The sequence below is a fragment of the Microplitis mediator genome, chromosome 10 (assembly GCF_029852145.1).
Source record: "Microplitis mediator isolate UGA2020A chromosome 10, iyMicMedi2.1, whole genome shotgun sequence".
NCBI classification, from domain to species: Eukaryota; Metazoa; Arthropoda; class Insecta; order Hymenoptera; family Braconidae; genus Microplitis; species Microplitis mediator.
The window spans coordinates 8,122,102-8,141,462 of record NC_079978.1 but is presented as its reverse complement, the minus strand read 5'-3'; the positions used below and the strand labels follow the sequence as shown (position 1 = coordinate 8,141,462).

At 26.2% G+C, this 19,361-nt stretch overlaps 2 protein-coding genes across 5 annotated transcripts in view; one reads left to right on the top strand and one right to left on the bottom strand.

The window, feature by feature from the left end:
* LOC130675440 (uncharacterized) overlaps positions 1 to 18,677 on the top strand; it is a 48,670-nt gene extending 29,993 nt beyond the window's left edge. For 2 of the 4 annotated variants that reach the window (XR_008991290.1, XR_008991288.1), the window contains exon 9: positions 16,167 to 16,894. The gene's annotated coding sequence lies outside the window, so the exon portion shown is untranslated. Of the gene's footprint in view, positions 1 to 16,166; positions 16,895 to 17,530 lie in introns of those variants that run through there. The other 2 variants (XR_008991289.1, XR_008991291.1) reach the window with 2 other exon arrangements.
* LOC130675789 (uncharacterized) lies at positions 190 to 5,478 on the bottom strand. The gene is made up of 10 exons (XM_057481639.1): positions 4,428 to 5,478; positions 4,128 to 4,199; positions 3,959 to 4,048; positions 3,837 to 3,888; positions 3,725 to 3,743; positions 3,448 to 3,454; positions 2,181 to 3,260; positions 1,734 to 1,805; positions 1,557 to 1,646; positions 190 to 1,469 (listed from the first exon to the last, which is right to left on the bottom strand). The coding sequence occupies exons 1-10, from the start codon at positions 5,460 to 5,462 to the stop codon at positions 1,401 to 1,403; spliced, it is 2,586 nt and encodes an 861-aa protein (XP_057337622.1). The 5' UTR covers positions 5,463 to 5,478; the 3' UTR covers positions 190 to 1,400.
* Positions 18,678 to 19,361: the final 684 nt, after the last annotated feature.

Sequence of the window (19,361 nt, the reverse complement as noted above, 5' to 3'; positions counted from 1 at the left end):
AGCACATTACAAAATTTGATAAAAATATTTATTGTAACAAAATATTTAAAAATATACATGAAATTATACTATTATTTTGATAATTCAAACATGCATGTTATTAAGAAATCATGATTTTAATAGTAGAATAAATAATGACAAAAATAATGAGTATTCATAAAAATATAAAATATCTACTCATAATGCTATTCAACATTAAAAGAGTAAAATTAATACTGTTAAATAATTCAGCGATATTATTTAGTAGAATTATCAATTGAGCTGCTAACTACCAGCAGCTGAATTTTAAATGCTAAAATCAATTAATATATTTCTAAAATCATTAAACGCAAGACGATAAAAAATTATTCATGTCAAATAAATGCTATTATTGCACTTAAAATTTTTCAATCAACTAAAATTTTTATTTTTCAACAGTTTTGCTATTTTTGAGCCTGAAATCCAGTAATACTTTTGAAAATGATCTATCAATGGAATAATATGAGCCTCATAAAATTTACTGTCAAAGTTGAAAAAATATTACTTAGCGATATATTTAATGAGAATATGGATAAAAATTGTAGTTATTTTAATGAAGACTTATATATATATATATATATATATATATATATATATTATAATCCTGTGCGAAAAAAATCTATATCCGTTCAAAACTATTACATATATACCTCATATATCTAGTTTCAAGCAGATATGATTTTTACGTGTGCGAATAAAAGCTGTTGAAATGTCATCGATTTAAAAAAATCTAGTTTCAATAATATCACGTGGTTGATGTTCGTGTTTTGTTCACCTTAAACATAAACCAATATGTTATTGTTCTATGGTATATTCATACATATATTTTCATATCAATATGCACTCAATTTAAATAGTTTTTACTAATCATATACATTGATGAAATAACATCATTTTACAATGAAAAAAATATAATACTGTCTATTAATTAATAATCTTAATCAATAATATAATTAATTTGTCTCTCTGATTGAAAGAAACGATTCAAAACAATTCAAAACGATTCAATTTTCCTCTTATATAGATATACATTCATCATTGAGTGAATCGGTTTGTGTAACCAGGGCTGTCACTATGCACTAATAGCATAAAAGTATCGGTTTTGGACCCTCTACTTTATTTTGATGTATGAATAATATAAAATATATTGTTACCATACTAAGTGTAATTAAAGTATCTTTGGACGATAGAATCATTTTTTTTTTTTGCGTTTTATAAAGCATTTTATCAAAATTCCTAGAGACATCAATTCTATTTTTTAATAATATTAATTATTAATTAATAAATATGACTTTTGAGATAAATAAGAATTATACAAATAAATTATAGATTTTAACAATAACCTTTGCACACAAATGCAAGACTTTTAGAAATATGTTACATTAATTAGAAGGTGAATTAATACGAAATTGAACAACAATAACAAGATACGTAGCAATGGTACCAGTAATCTAAAAAAGAAAAAAAATTCATTTTAACAACATGTTCCTATAAGAATATATATTTTATAAAAGAAACTAATATATTATTTCGCTCACCATTGATAAAAGTGTACGGTCCAATGGTATAATATCACAAGCTGTAAATTTAACTTTTGAATGCAAAAGATCACTCGACAATTTAGTTAACTGTAATTTAAAAATTTAAGATACTCATAAATGAGTTTTACGATTAAAGATTCTCTCTCTATATATATGGAAAAAATTTTAATTTACTTGTTTTTCGGTTTCCTGATCCACTGTACATTGATTCAAAAGTGAATTAGTAACTTTTACTGTTTTTTTACTCTGAAAAAATAATGATCCGAAAGTAATAAAGTATTTGGTGATGGATACACGGAAAAAAGAGCAGTTGGAAAATTACAGTTTCTACAATAAAAATAGGCCTTTCGGGCAAAAATCTTTAAACATTAAAGATTAAACTGTAATTTTAGAAATTTGTTATAGTAATAAAATTAATACAATTTCAAGCAGCAAATTTTACAGTTTAAATCGACAATATCGATTTTGAAACTGTAATATTTGTTTTTTCTGGATAAAAAATGTAATTTTTACAGTTTCAGACTCGGAGCGCTTTACTACTATACGAAACTGTAATTTTTCAAATGCTCTTTTTTCCGTGTATCGATATGTATTAATATTGTATATTGTTAATTAGCATACCTGCTTTATTGTTGCTGTGACACTAGAAGTTAATACAATAAACAAAAAAACCGCCGATGATAGAGCGATTCCATTACACAAATATATTATATTTTCATACTTTTTTATTTGAAGTGCTGACAAAATTATAAAGTACAATCGAATTATATTTATTGTAACGTAGTGAATGATAGAAATCAAAACTGGTAATCCATAAAATTCAGCAATATCTTCACACATTTCACACAGTTCTATATATGCGTACTTTATACTTTCAATTTCATGTGAAAGTGACATTTGTGTTTCTGATAACGTTTTTACTACATTCCTTTCATTATTAAAAGTCCCTAATTTTGTAATAGTAGAATTGATACTTTTAAATCGTCTATCAATTATCTTCAATGATATTGTGTATTGTATTATTACCCAACCACCAATAAAATCCGGTGAAACGCGAAGAAGTAACGTTAAGATTGAAAATTGTGAGTGATAGAGTAAAATCGATATCGTACAAGCAGAGGATAAAAAATTGATAATAAATATTAAATTTATGTGATAATTATTTTTTTCTATTATATAATTTTCACATTTTTTCAACTTTTCATCCATACATTTTAATCGATTAATAACGCTAATTAATATTTTTTGCCGAAAAACATAAATGAGAGGTATAAATTTAATACACAGTATTGCAATAAATTTAAGTTTAGCTCTTATTGCAGGAGTCAATACTGAGTCAGATTGAACATGAGCCAATGACGAATTAAATTGAAAATAAAAATTCGATAAACCAATAAATGAAAATAATAAAATATTATAGCATGACCCAACATATGAAATTTTGCATTCGTTAATTTGAACATTGTTATGTCGTCGGTTTTTTAATAAAATTTCAGAAGTATCTAATGCCCAAGGCGATAATCCGACTATTTTTAAAAAAATATATTGAAAAAATATAAAATATCGATAGCACACTGAACGATATCGATTGTAATTAAATTTTTCTTTTAACTTGTTGAAATTTACAAGTTCCATTATATAGTTTATAGTTATAAAAATATAAAAGATAGAAATGTTAACTTCACGAAACCGGAATTGAGACTAATGAATACCTCAAGAATTTTTTTCTAGATAACACCTCGGTTCTACTTTATTACGTAATTATTGTTAATAATCTAGACAATCAAAGACAAGATGAATAATAACTTCAACTAATTAACTGATTAGTAATTATATATAGCATCCGCTGATTGTTTTTGCAAATATGTCATAACAACAGATAACTTACATATTGCCTACAATTGAAGTTAAGTAAAGAATTCTATTTATAAACTATATTTTTACGGTTTTCCTTTAAGAATAAAAAGTTCAATATATGTTTTGCCAACACGTGATAATACAACAAAATTGAATTTATAATTTTACTATATTGCAACTTTTCAAGATTTTGTACAAATTTTTCTGCACAGTTTACAATAGTGAACGAATAGAAGATAATTGAATGATATCGATTTAAGAAGCTCGTTTCTATTATTATGCGTGATTGTTGTCCACGTTTCTATTACTTCAAACAAAAACGGTTATCTATGAAATATAATTTTTATATGAGTATGTATATTAGTATAAAAATCTTTAAATCACGGATACAATTTACATTTAATTAATGAGGCGAATGACTAAAACTGAATTGAACAACAATAACGAGATACGTTGCCACAGTACCAACAATCTAAAAGAAATAAATGGCTTGAAATTAAGTGTGCAAAGTAATGTAGTATAAAATTTCAAAATTTTCCCACCATTGCTAGAAGTGTGCGATCTAATGGTATGATACCGCAAGCGGTAAAATCAACTTTTAAATGCAAGATATCACTCGAAAATTTAGCCAACTGTAATAGACAAATTGTAAATCATTGAAAATAAGTTTCACAATTAATTGAATTATAGATGAAGAAAAATTTCATTTACTTGCTTCTCAATTTTTTGATCCATTATACATTGATCCATAAGTAAGTTTATAGTTATTCCTATTTTTCTACTCTGAAAGATCCCACAAAATGAAAAACAAAATTTTTATTGGTTTTGAAATTTATTAATCTCTCTTAAAATGAATCAGTGAAAAGTCCTGCAAATCAGTGAATATTCACTGCAAATCAGTCTGCAAATTAGTAATATACTTGGGACTATTTGTGCAGTGAATCTTCACTGATTGGAATATTTTTCCATGATTCATTTTAAGAGAGATGATATATTATTAAATCGTTTAACCTGTTTTGTCGTTCTTGAAACATTAGAAGTTAACACCATAAATAGAAAAACTGCCGATCCTATAACTATTACACTGCATAAATATATTATGTTGTCAACTTGTCTAATTTGAAGTGCTGACAAAATTAAAAAGTACAATCGAATTATAGTTATTGTGACATAGTGAATAATCGAAATCAAAACGGGTAAACCATAAAAATCGGCAATATCTTCACATACTTCACACAATTCTAGATAAGCATATTTAATGTTTTCTATTTCAACAAAATCCAATTCAAATATTAGCGGCACTTTTTTCACATCAGTCAATGTTTGAGTTTGATCTGCGTTACTTTTGATACTTCCTAATTTTGTAATACTTTCATTAATGCTTTTGAATTGTTTATAAATTATTTTTAATAGCATAGTGTATTGGATTATTACCCAACTTCCGATAATATCAGGTGAAACTCGAACAAATAAAATCATGTACGAACGATGATGATAATAGTATGATACCATTACCATTAAACTCGCCGAAGTAAAAAAATTCACCAAAAATATCAAATAACTATAACAATTATTTTTTTCGATTTTAGGACTCGCGTAGTTTTTCAATTTTTCCTCCACACTTTCTAAGCGATTAAAAACACCGATTATTAATTTCTGTCGTATAATATAAATTATTTGTATAAATGCTACACAAAGTATTGCAATAAATTTAAGTTTAGCTCTTACTGTTGATGTCAATATTGAGTCAGATTGAACATGAGTATATGATGAATCGATAAGAACATATAAATTTGTCAAGCCAATAAACAAAAATAACAAAATGTTATAACATGATCCAAATAATGAAATTTTGCATATAATAATTTGATTATTGTTATGTTTTTGATTTCCCAAAAATATTTCAGAAATGTCAAATGTCCAAGGCGACAGTCCGATTATTTTATAAAAAAAGTATTGAATTAATATAAAATATCGATAGCACATAAAACGACATCGATTATAATCTAATTTCTCCTGTAACTTCTCAAAACTCATTAGTCCCATTATTTGGTCTATATCTAATTAGAAAAAAATACAAGAAACTGAAATGCTAACTTTACAATCTCGGAGTTAACACTAATCACTCGTTCGAAAATTTTGCCGATATAACACCTGTTCTAATTCATCGCGTGATTATTTTTTACCATTTACTTCATTATATTGGTAATCTAGTCAATCAACAACACACGTCGAGTAATGACCAACTGATAAACTGCTAATTATATAATTCATACTGATTATTTTTCAAAATATAGTAATACACTTACAAATATATCCGGCATTATCCGGGTGAGAATAATTTAAACTCATACATATAATTAAAATATAGTATATTATTCTATTTCTGAATTTCTTGATGAACTATGTTCGATGTTTATTCGTGAAGAAATAGAAATTGAGTATATGTTTTGCCGACACGCTATAGTACAACATATAAACTATATCTAACGTAAAATCAGCAATTAGTAAAGTCTATATATATATATATATATATATATATATATATATGTATCCATTCTATAGCCTTCAGGCTATATTACCCCAGTATTTATCCTTGATGATCATAAAATATCTTGTGAATTTTTTGTTAAATCTCTAAATCTTATCAGATTTTAGCTTTTTTAAGTTGTCAAAAGATTCAGGTGGATCGGTTGATTCATTCATAAGATATCGTCTAACGAAATTTATAGAAACTTTTGATTTTTGACGGTAAATATCTCGTGAACCAATGGACCGATCTTATTTAGTCTTTTGCTACAATCAAAAGCTTTTATCAAATATCTTAGATCTGTAACTTCTCCAAAATTCGAAATTCTAATAATCATATATTTTTTAGTTATATTTATTTGTATAATGTGAAATGAAGATAAAAACTTTTATAAAATTTGCAAATATTAGTGGTTGCTAATAATAAGAACTTGAACACAGGTAAAAATCATTTTCAAAATAAGCATTTGATTATTTAGATGCATCTAAAGCAAAATGAACAATAATAATGAGATATACTGTCATAGTATCAACAATCTAAAAAAAAAACATGGGCATATAAGGTAAAAGACCCAGTACCTGATCAGGGGACTAGTACTCGATCACTTCATGTATTTGTATACCTATATTTAATAAAATTTAGTAACTATAGATAAACAAACACATGAGTGATCGGGTACTAATTCCCTGATGGGGTATTGGATCTCTGACCTTACTCGTAATTAAAAGATTTATAATGAATGCCACATAAAATGCTATAATCATTTTTTTATTTTATAATCAGCAAGTTCGATCAATTTTCCATCCACATTTTTTAATTCATTAATAGCAGCAATTATCGATTTCTGCTGATAGATATAGATCATCAGTAATATTATAATTATACACTGCAATGCCATACACGCAGAGAATTTTACAGTATTTTTTGCATCAAAAATTTATAGAAAAATAACTATAGTTCTAACATGAGGACAGTATGGAATTATTGTACAAATTACGGATACTATAGAAATTTTTAAAATACATCGAACAGAATTTACAAGGTGCATTGTAATTTTGACAAAGCAACAGATTAAATTTATACCAACTGCATAGAAAAATTTATTAGGTTCAATCAGAATATTTAGTATGCAGTTGGTATGAATTTTATCTGTTGCTTTGTCAAAATTACAATGCACCTTGTAAATTCTGTTTGATGTATTTTTAAAATTTCTACAGTATTGGTAATTTGTACAATAATTCCATACTGTCCTCGTGTTACTATGACTATAGTAATTTTTGATGCAAAAAATACCGTAAAATTCTCTGCGTGTACATTTGAATTTTGTCGTCACTGCAGGAGTGAATATTGAGTCATTTACTATATGAGAATTGGAGGTATTATATAAAGCATGAATATGCAAAGCAGATGACGTGAATAAGAATTGTAAAACACCATAAGATAATCTAATGTAGGAAATATGACATATATTAATTTGATCATTATATCAACTTTCTGTTTCCTGCAGAATCTTTGAGATGCTTTCAATATCCACGGTGAAAAACCAATTATTTTTAGATATATCTATATTTATAAATATAATGAATATACATGAAAAATTAGTGACACACTAATTTCTTTCTATCATAATTTGGTTCTTCTATGCTTATTAAAATTTATTTGCTGCATTATTTCGTTTAAATTATGTTGGAAAAATATAAGACTGAAGTATTTACCTTGCAGTTAAGACTAATGAACACACGGAAAATACATTTCGATGCCGCACCTAAATTCTACTGAATCGCATTATTATTTTTTACCATTTTTTAATTATAATAATCTGATTAGAGGTGGATATGCGCAAGTAACAACATAAACTAATTAGCTGATTAGTTTTACTCCAACATATTTCTCTAAATATGCATCATCATAAAGTTGATGTTTATAATATAATATTTTAACTTCAATTTCCCATCATTATTCGTAATTAGTTTCAATTATTTACAAGAGCAAAAATAATAACGTAATAGCGTAAAGAATTTCAAATTATTATTAGTCTATAATTAAGTGAATTTTTAAATTAATGTCAAAAGTAAGAAGTACATTTTTCACACAGATGTATATTAATTGCGCAAAAATATGTATTTTGAAAATTAAGTGTAAGTTAAATTAATTTCGTTAAGAAAAAAAGATAAAGCTAACATAAGATTTGACATACAATACCAGATGCACAAAATCTTCATAGATGAATAGATTTCAATTTTACAAGTACACACAAAAAAAATTGATTGTCGCATGTATGTTTACTACCGTGCGGGCTTCGAACACTCAGATTGTCATAAAAATTTTAATAATTTAAATAGAATTTTATTAATTTAATTAAATCATTAAAATCTTTCAGCTAATAAATTATTTAAAAGTTCTGCTCTATCAACCATTACCACACATGACTATAAAAAAACTTTCATTAACTTGATTAGCTATCACGGTGTTGCCTATATCCGATCGAGAGTAAACAAAACAGCGAGTAATAAAATAAAAATATTGAACCTTCCTTTCATTATAGTTAAATAACACAAATTTGAACAATTACTTTTGAAAGGTTCATTCTAAAGTGGTCTCAAATACAACTAATCCAAAATAAAGTAACTCGATAAAATATTTATTACTAAAACTGTATGAGTCTTGTTTACGGTACAATTTTTTTTATAATAGAGCAGTTTTTATATCAGTTCATGATACTATATAAACTGTAGATACAATTCAGTGAGTTTACTGCCAAAAAATTTGTAAGCGAATATAGAGCACACCCATATCGCCTTACTTTTGACGAGTATAATATATATACAAAGCTATTAAATAAATGAAATATCCTAAAAACGTAAGCCGTATAAAAAATCGATAAACTTTTTAGAAAATGAATTTTTATTTTAAGATTCCCATAAATGTTTATATTGGGAATAAATTCACAGTTTATGTTTTACTTTATTCAACTACAAGAGTGTAAAACCTTTTTACTTTTCAGAAACGATTTTACAATTCAAAAAATTACGTTTTGCTAAATATATATATATAGATTTTGATTATTACTGAAAAATTGATCCAATAAATATATAGTCACTAAATTGCAGGAGCTTTGAAAATAACTTTCGAGAGGCAACGTATTGAATAAAATATGAGTATATATACACTTCAATAAAATTCGTAATAGACATACGAGCGATCAGGTAGGAATATCTAGTGCTTCGGTAAATGTTTGACCATACCGCTATGAATAGCGAACGGTATACTGACCACTACCTAAAACTTGTCACCCAATAGGGTCAATTCTTCTAATCTTGGAGGTATATCTCATATGGATACAAAATAAATATTATTGCTAAATACCAAAAATAAATAATAACTTGGCATAAAGCTATGATAAAACTTATAATAATAATAACACTCAGATACACACATATATTTATATTAATAACAATAATAATAATAATAAAACTGTATGTCTCGAATGAATATCAGTTAAAATATTGTTCTCTGGTGCTTGGATTCAAATTCGAGAACACAAAAGTCACTTGACAGATCGAGCAAGCCACCAAGCACCGATCTTCTTTTTCTATAAAGTTTCTTTTTTCTTACTACATATATGACACCCACTAGCATACACAAATAAAAAAAGCAGCCCGGCGGTTTCTTTTGATATAAGTGTCGACAGGACACCTGGCCACAACAATAACGACGTCCTGTTGAGAATATCCAGTCGGACTTTGGATCTACTTCTGACACGAACATAATTTAACATTCTCCCAGTGACTAATGTTATTTTATTCCGATGGATCCCAAGTTTTTATATGTTTGAAGTACATTAGATATAATTATTTACTCAAATAAACAAACTACATGAATAAAAAAATCTATCATCGAATTCGTTATTTTCTATTATTTATTTTTATGATTTTCGGTCTTACATTACAGTGCATTATCATAATATATTTATAATTTTATTCACTATAATTCTATCATAATATTAATTTTGAACCGCGACAATATTCCAAATCAACTAATCTATAGATTGAGTGAAGTTTAAAATTTTGAAAGCCTGTAATTTTGAAACTATCGAAAATAGAAAAGAACATTTAAAAAATTTTAACTCGTGTACGTTTATTTTATTATCAATCCGATTTTCTTTAATACGAGCTTACAAAATTTTCTGATGAAATTGATGGTTTTTGACTACAAAAGACGAAACCCTAAAATCCAATATAAATTGACTTGTAAAATTTAATAACTTTTGAAAAATTACATTTATCGAATAAGTGGCTGACCTTCTTGGGAAGATACGTGATTCGTTGCTAAAATATGACCCGAAATTTTTTCTCGATATACCCATCGGCAAGTTATAAAATTCAATACTAGTAAAAAAATTTTCTCATATCATTTAAATTCAGAATAAAAAATTGTGATAAGTGATGAGGTATCTTTAAATCAAGAAGTCTCTTTTGAAGAAAATTCTTTTTTGTCATAAGCAATCAATTTTTTAATATAAAAAAAAATATAATCGATCAGTATATATTATACTTAGATGAAATTATAGAAATAGATTGAATGAAATAAATAAAAAAAAAATTTAGACTTACGAAAAAAAATAACAATAAAATGTGAGATGATTGAAAAGTACATTTGATAGAAAATAATAATAAAATTTTAATCATTTTGCTTTAGAAGCCAGAAAATTTCTCCAAGTCTCAATTTACTCTTACGCCCCGTAAATATAATTTTATTTAACATAAATTAATTTAAAATTATTTATAAATATTTTAAATTAAAGTAATTGACAAAAAATAAATGATATATTTTTATATACAAGTTCTTAGGAACGACTTTAGCTCATTACTACGGAAGACATGAATACCTACCGGATTAATAATAATAGTTTATATACAAGTATGAGCTATTCATCATACATCTTTGCGACATGAACGGCGGTAGCTACTGTATAGGTTTACCCACGTGAAAATAACGCGAATCTCACGGAGCCCCGAATCCATCTGCCCGAACACGCCAAGAGCGTCTTCCTTCTTTACGCATCACATAGATAAACGGAATCGAATAACGCTACGCTTCAAATAGTCGGTAGTGAGATTTTTTTTCTTTCCTAAAATATATAAAGAGACAGCGTCTCATCCTACAATTTTACGCTGTTAACCAATAAGTAATAATGAATAAAAACACCCCATTGTCATCTCAACCGTGAGAGTTAATATTCGACCACACTTTAACCCTCTTCAGTGCACGCGAGCATATTAAACTGTAATCTCACTAAAAAACTTTAATAAGTATCAAATAACATCTTTTTATAAGGAGTACTTCATTGTAATAATTACCCGTGTGATTATTTTTTAAATATTTTAATTATTTATTTCAAATATTTACCTCATGGACAACTGATTGGTGGTATTTTTACTCTGAACAAATACACGGTTTCCCTGAATAAATATTTGGGACAAGATTAAAACAAAAATTACAACGAGGAAGAGCTAGCTATTTAACGAGTTTGCTCAATTAAACATCAAGATAAAAAATTCTAATTAATTAAAAAATTTTATAAAAATACCATGATTTTAATTGCTCGAGTATAAAATACAAGGAAACGTAACTGATATGTACGATATTTATTTTAGAAATAAAATAGTTACGGAAAACAGTAATTAATAAATAGAGATAACTTAATGAATAAAATAAATAAAATTTAACAAATTGCTGATCTAGAAAATTTAAACGTGTATAGGAAGTAAAAGTTCAAAGAATGAAAAATGATAGCGTCTTTTCCACAAAAAAGTTTACTAGTGATGGTAGTATATCTATAAGGTTAAAGCGATAAATTATAAAATTCATCTCATAGTGCTTTGTACGAGATAGTGTATACGGTATATGCTTGTATCATAATTGTACTGGAGTTCAAAAAGTTTTTCTACCGCAGCAAACCGCTGGTATGAAATAAAACTGTGCACAAAAATACCAGAAGAATATATTTGTAAAAGAAATGAAAAAAAAAATATGTATATGTATATATATATATATATATATATATATATATATATATATCTACAGTGTACTCTCTGGTATACATTGTATACTTTCTTAGAAAAATATTGCTTGCGAGAGAAACAGAATACTGAATTTTTATTTCATACTATTATTTAATAATTTTGTTTTTCTCATTTTCGTTTTACTTGTCGCGCTAGTTTATATTTATATGCAATCCTATTTCATCATGTATAACTTTTCTCATTCACTTGATTAGTTAAATTTATTTTATCCCCTTAATAAAAATATATTACCCTTAAATTATAATATTAATTATAATTTAAGATCAACTTTTACTCAGTTGAAGACTAAAAATTTAAATTACAATTTGAATTAGATGAACTTGAATGTATTTTTATTTCAAGTACTGTTCAAATATTGAACACTTCAGTCCTTAATTCTTTTTCTTTCCTTAAAACTGAAATATCGAGTATTTATAACAAGTACTCTATATTAAGTTACATCGATACTGTATTTTAGTTTTAAACTAAATACAAGTACTTATGTACTTAGTGTTTACTGTGTGTTAAATACTTAATCTATTTGTATTTAGTTGGGAAGTCACGTTTTTGTTCTAATTTATTTATGTTTCTAGTGAAAATTAAGTACTTAAGTACTTTCTGATATGTATAAAATAAAGAAGGATCGACTTTTCCCGAGATTAGATATTTAGATTATTGAAGTTTGAAGGTAAAAGTAAACGAGAGTAAAATACGATAGGATACTTGAGTAAGTAATTAATTTACTTGGATTTTAATTACCATACACGATCCGTTTTCGTCTACTTTCCACAATTCTGATAAATTTCCACTATTTTTGATTTAAAAAAAATTTTGTAACATAAAACTGAGAACGGGAAAAAAAAAGTTTTGTTTTAAATTTCCTAGACTCCTTTTTACGTAAAAAAACTACATTTTACTCCAAATTGTTAATAAAATTAAAAGTTGAACAGAATTTAAAAAAAAAATTGTTTTTTTTTTCATGTAAATGTTCTCGACAACCGGTAATGCTTCACTCTCTTTTACAATCTTGCTATAATTAATTTTCGATGCTCTTCTGACTCTTAGAGATATTGAACATACATAAAATTACTGTACATATACGCAAATATATAAAATATAAATATTTGATTTTAAAAAATAAAGGAGCCAAAATCTAATTTTACGACCACGTTTTTGATAACAAAACAAATAATGAATATGAGCTTCAATAATCAAATGGAATTATTAAGTATGAAGTATTAATTCAAATTATTAAATAAGAATATTTTTTAAACATGTATACCAAAAAACATTTAAAATCTAAGTACATACATTTGATATTTAAATCTTTAAGTAGGTATATTTACTTAGGTTAAATATTTTTTTTTCCATTTCTGTTTATAATATTTATCTAAAACATCTTTTTTCTACCACTTACTGGCACACGTGATGAAAAGTTTATTTACTTTCAAGAGCGATTATTAGTCTTTAATAGCCTCGTGATATCGGAAATAGTAAGAAAAAAAAAACCTTTTTTCTGACACGTTCAGATAATTTGTTTTTACAGTGTCGTATACTTTTCACATCCGTCCCACTCGACTTAACACCTAATTTATTTAAGAGGAAGTTTCAAGTTTACACCATGTGGACATATCGGCCATCGCCTGATGGTGGCAACCAATGATAAAAAAAATTAATAAAATAGTGATCATAAATCATTGACATCCGAGATACAACTTCCGAGTTACGGGCATAGTATCCTTACAGGAATCCTTGATAGTCGATATAAATTTTTTTTTTTCTATATATTTCCGTTCTAAAATATGTTATTTAAATAATCGGATCATATATATAATCCGCTACGAAATAACAAATTAATATAGTTTTTGATTAAATTAAGAGATGAAATAGTTTTTTATTACAAAAAATATTTAATTCAATTTTAAAAATGAATATGAATTATTTTATTATGGGTTATTATAACTGAGGTATTTTCTCGAACAGAGTTTACCGTTGAGTGAGATATGTAGTTATAAATATAAAAGTTTGCTGAATAAAATGCTGTTTAACATTCATTAATAATGATAACAAGAGCATTAAATGCTCACAATTCTTAGCAATAATTTAAATTCTTATCGTTTGTTATTCATTAAAATTTTTTTTATTAAACAACTTTGTATTTTATGTGCAGTTTTACGGTATTTACAATACAGTAGCTAGTGAAAGTTTAAGCATTAAAAATAAATAAGTCGAGGTAATGTAGGAAGAGTTTAAATTTATTTTTTCAGGTGAAAATAAAAATTTATTTTGTTGTAATACTTTTTACCGTAATTTTAGCTCAGAGCTTTATTATTTTTTATATGATGATAATTTTTATTTTTTTACTTTATTGTTAATGATAAAATTAAAATGTGACAATAAGCGCAACGAATCGAATAAACATAATGGAATGCGTGTCTTATAGAAGTGATCCGATAAAATGAAGCTGCAGGACTTTAATTTTTAAACGGAAGGGGAGGAGTCCTCAGAGAATCAAGTGAATAGGGTAACAAATAAGAGGAAAAGAAAGAAAAAAAAAGGATAGAGGGAAAAAGAACGAGAGAGAATGAGCTGTTGAATTGTACCATTAGTCCACAGGGGTCTAACTGGAAACTTTTTGTTGTAGTAAATTTCCTTTACTCCCGCGTCTCTTATTTGATGTACCCACAATACACATATTTTCAATTATACCAAATAATCAATACAAATTTGGATACTTTTTTACTTTTAAAACACATAAATAGTCATTATTTTTATACCGTTAAAATACTTTAATTTTTAAAAAGTTTTATTCATAATATTTATGCTCAACTATTTAAAATGTTAATATTAAAATAAAAAAGCATAAAAATAATAAATAAAATCGCTGAATAGAAATAATATATTTAATTTACATAAAACGAAATATTATTTGTTTTTATGTGTGTTCATAAAGAATTTTGTTTATTGAATTGTTAAAATTTAATAATAGTGAGATTGTTAAATCTCAAAGCGGAATGATAACAGAGAATAGCATTCATAAAAAAATACAATGTAAAAACAGTTTTTATTTTAATTTTTTTTTTGTATACATTTCAGTATACAGTTCTTGTTATTTTGTAGTTGAGTATATAATATGTAGACATATATTTACCAGAACAACAAAATATAAAGTGAGAAAAAGAGTATGAAGATAAAACATTGTGAATAATTGCAGCCGTCAAAGGTTTATGAGCTGTTTTTCAGCACGTGATGTGTATAGAAAAAGTGTACATAGACAATGCCAAATATACAATTGTTTATATTTATGTTTCATACATATATGTATGTATACATTTTGTAACATGTGAATAGTATTTACAGATTCGTACCGCGCGTATGAATACTAAAACCAGGAAACAAGATTAAAACGTTGTAAATTATAAATTCATATTTCTAAGACAAAAGTTACACAATGATATTTTATTTAAGTATTTGCAAACCGAGTAAATTGTTCAAGTTTTATAAAATTATACCTCAAGTTTTTATTTTCATCATTATCGTTCTTCAAAGAATAACATAAAAAAGTTTACAGCTTTATAATAATAATAAAAAAAAAAAAAATTCTTTATTTATTTTTATCTTCACCAAGAAATTTTTTTATTATATAATGATAAATCTTTTTGCTCTGTTTGTGTTTAAAAAATTAACTCAGTTAACAATAATTAAATTACTCTCGATTAAAATAGACAATAAAAATATTAAAGTTATTAAAACTTTAATAAAAAACATGGATATTTTTTTTCAACAAACAAGAATAATAAAATATGAATTTAATATTATAAATAAATTGCATATATAAAATAGCTTATAGTCGGGGTAGTTGATAAATCTGCCATATAATTTATAATTTTTTATACGATCGACAAAGTAAAAAAAGAAAACGATATTTTAATAGTTATATACAGTTGGTTGGATATAAAATACACGAGTAAAGCAATATCGGATACCCCAAAAGACATAAAAGTTTAACATTAACAATAGATCACAGTGATGTTTCGTGGTTACTGATCATATAGGGTGATGTTACAGATCATAGACACACCTACTCGACTTTACTTTTATTTATTTCTTACAAACTACACTATAGAAAAATGCTTACGATAAATCATGTTTCAGTTGCAGTACCATTATATGTCAACATTTGAAAAGTCAAGTCAGAACTGGAAGCAGAGCATCTGTCGGACATTAGACGGACGCACACCACACGCTACATACATGTGATGTTTCGTCCCATCAGTGATACAGGAGGAGGAGCACTCTCTTTTTAAAATCCTAGGTTCGTTCGTACGTTCTTCCTGTGACGTTCAAATTACGTACTGTAACTGGCCACAGCCCTTGTGTCGGCTCACTTCCTTTTATTAACCTTCACCCTCTTTTGTTGAATAAAAACATCTATGTTATCCCGCGCATGCGAAGACCTTGTTAAAGAAAAAAACCGATATTGTACACTGATTATATGGGGTGTGGCTATTTTATTCTTTATCTAGCTCATTTGTTATTTTATCACATTTTATAATTGTCTAATAATCTTTGCAGTGTACTATTAAATTTGACACTATAACAAAATTGTTATTGTCGCATCATTATACGCTCATTTTCGTGAGAATAATTCCTGAAATAACTGCGTGTATATTTAATAACACGCGTCCGAGCACACCATCATCATTTATTTTGTATCATTTGCTTAATTAATGATAAATTAATTTAAATAACTTGACACAGACTTTTTCATGCCATAAGTTAATCAGAAATATTGATTAATTTAATCATTTAACAACTCACTGTGACAAGTTTTTAAATAGATATACTGAATTTTTAAAATACCGCAGATGCAGAATTAAAATTACGATAACCGGATAATCATTTTATTGGAAAAATTTATTTTTATAAAACTTATCGTAGCGGTGTAAGGTAAAGGACCTAGTACCCGATCACTCCATGTATTTGTGTATTTATATTTAGTAAAATTTAGTAAATATAAATGTACAAATACATGAGTAATCGGGTACTGGGTCTCTTACCTTAGTACAAATTATATTTCTATTTAAAAAAATTTTGAATTAAATAATGCATCGATCTTTGAGTTATTGATGAGCCGCAAATATACTAAAAAATTTTATTTCAATAACTCACACGCTGCTAATTCGATTGGTATCAAAATTAAGCAGGTCTAAGTCTTGATGAAGCCTTTTGATTGCCGTATGATTAATTCAAATCTATTCATTTGCTCGGATGATATCGTTAGACAAAAGAAAGTTACTTGTCTCTGGAATGAATTAATCGATTTAAATGAGTCTTGTTGCAATCAAACAGGTTCATCAAGATTATCATGTGATTTAATTTTGAAATCAAATCGGTGGTTTATAATTCATTTGAATAAAAAAAATTGTTAGTTTTTATTTTTCTATTTAGAGTCCGTTTGATGTATTAATTTAAAAAACTAATTAAAAATAACTGACTAAATACTTTTTAATTTTCAGAACTATTCAACGAAATTTTGTTATAATTCTCGTTTGAAAGTATTTCCAAGCTGAAAAATAGTTAGAAATAATTTTTCGACTTTTAAAATATGGACATATGTTGAAAACAAAATTTTCTATACACAGATGCCTTTTTCTTAAAATTCCGAATTTTTCAAGAAGGAAGTAAAATAAATTTTTAGAAATTAAATAAAAGAAAATAAATATAAAAAGTTTCATCTCAAGTTTCACGTATCACGAATAAAAACAAATAAAAAAAATATAAAAATACTATAATGTTCAGTTTGTTTCTTCATGTGCCATATATATACGTTATATATTCATGTAAAATGTCTGGTTTGTTTCTAAAATTTTAAAATGTCAAGAAAATTCTTTGAATTTAAAATTTAACATCCCCATGCTTGCACAAGTGAGCGGTCTTATAGAGCACTCAGCATGCATCACAGACAGGTGGTTTTCAACGCTGTGATTTCGACAGCCCAAGAAGGCTCCCTTCAAATTTGAAAGTCGACTCGGTCGTCCCTAACACGTGGTCGACATAAAACAACTGACACCCGGCAACAAAGTCATTTCACAACTGTTTTCTATTGACAACTTAATGACTAGTTTTCCACAGTAAATTATTATTATAAATGGTTTTTGAAATTTCACGAAATTATAACTGCAAATTTTAAAGATAAGTACTTTGAACCGTATACTTAAAAAAATAAATGGTTTAAAAATTATAAAAATACACTAGATAAATTATTAGTGACAACTTTATCCGTTGTTTGCATTTGCAGATACTTTAAAATAAAAAACAAAAAACTTTATTTATATTCTAGTAGTAGCTTTCAATGGTAGAGAATAATTATATTAATATCGATATAACTTTGATATAAATATATTTTTGTATCCAGGTGAATGTTCCAATCATTGGCCATATCTCAATTATCGATTATCTGATTTATTTCTCATAAATAAAAGAGCTTAGAAGTTAAACTATATAGATATCAACAACACTGATAAATTTTCCAATTATTCTGCACTATAGCCTCGCTGACCTGATTCGAGCTTTAGAAAAAATTTTAATTCTCATAAAATAAATCTGTTGTAATAAATACTAATATTTACAATAATAAAATACAATTAAATTTTCAACGAATCAATATTTTTTCGTAAATAAATACCTATTCAAAGTGTTGTTTTATACGTTAATAAATATTTCATAGTCGGTATATAATTAATTAATTAATGTATTAACGAAATTCATGAAACAAAACTCCATTGAAACGTATTTAATTAACTCATTATTCAATACCATAAATATAACAACAGCGATCTATTAAAAGTTATTTAATTAAAGGTTATTGAAAATTTATAAATACATATATATATAATATATTACGTATTGATTATAATGCAGAGTTTGGTTTTTATATATCTACAAAGCTTTTTCATCACTGAAAATGAATTTAAAAAAAAAAAGTTAAATAAAAATAAAAAAATTGAAACTACGTACTGCACATTTTTGTTCACTAAAACATTATTTTCACATTCTAAAAACGTAGCTTTATTGTACGATAGCAGCAGTTGGTTCAAACTGGTATGTGTCGATGTAGAATGAGCGAATGGACCTTTAAAAATGGTCTGAAAAGAGGCGAATTTAATCCGAGTACTGATCGACGGGTTATTGTTAGTAACGGAATACCAAGTGAAAATGCTGAATAACCACACTAAACTGTCGAGGATTTAAATGAATTTAGTATGAAAAACATGAAAAACTCTCTTGGATTTCATTCAATCGTTTAACAATTAAATTAATCTCGTATTTATTGTCATTTGACACTAA

Coding starts and splice junctions, on each gene's coding strand:
- LOC130675789 (XM_057481639.1), bottom strand. CDS start 5,462: ATGGGACTAATGAGTTTTGAGAAGTTACAGGAGAAATTAGATTATAAT. Junction 4,049..4,127: donor ATCAAAAAATTGAGAAGCAA/GTAAATGAAATT, acceptor TGTCTATTACAG/TTGGCTAAATTTTCGAGTGA. Junction 1,806..2,180: donor TCACAGCAACAATAAAGCAG/GTATGCTAATTA, acceptor TTATTTTTTCAG/AGTAAAAAAACAGTAAAAGT.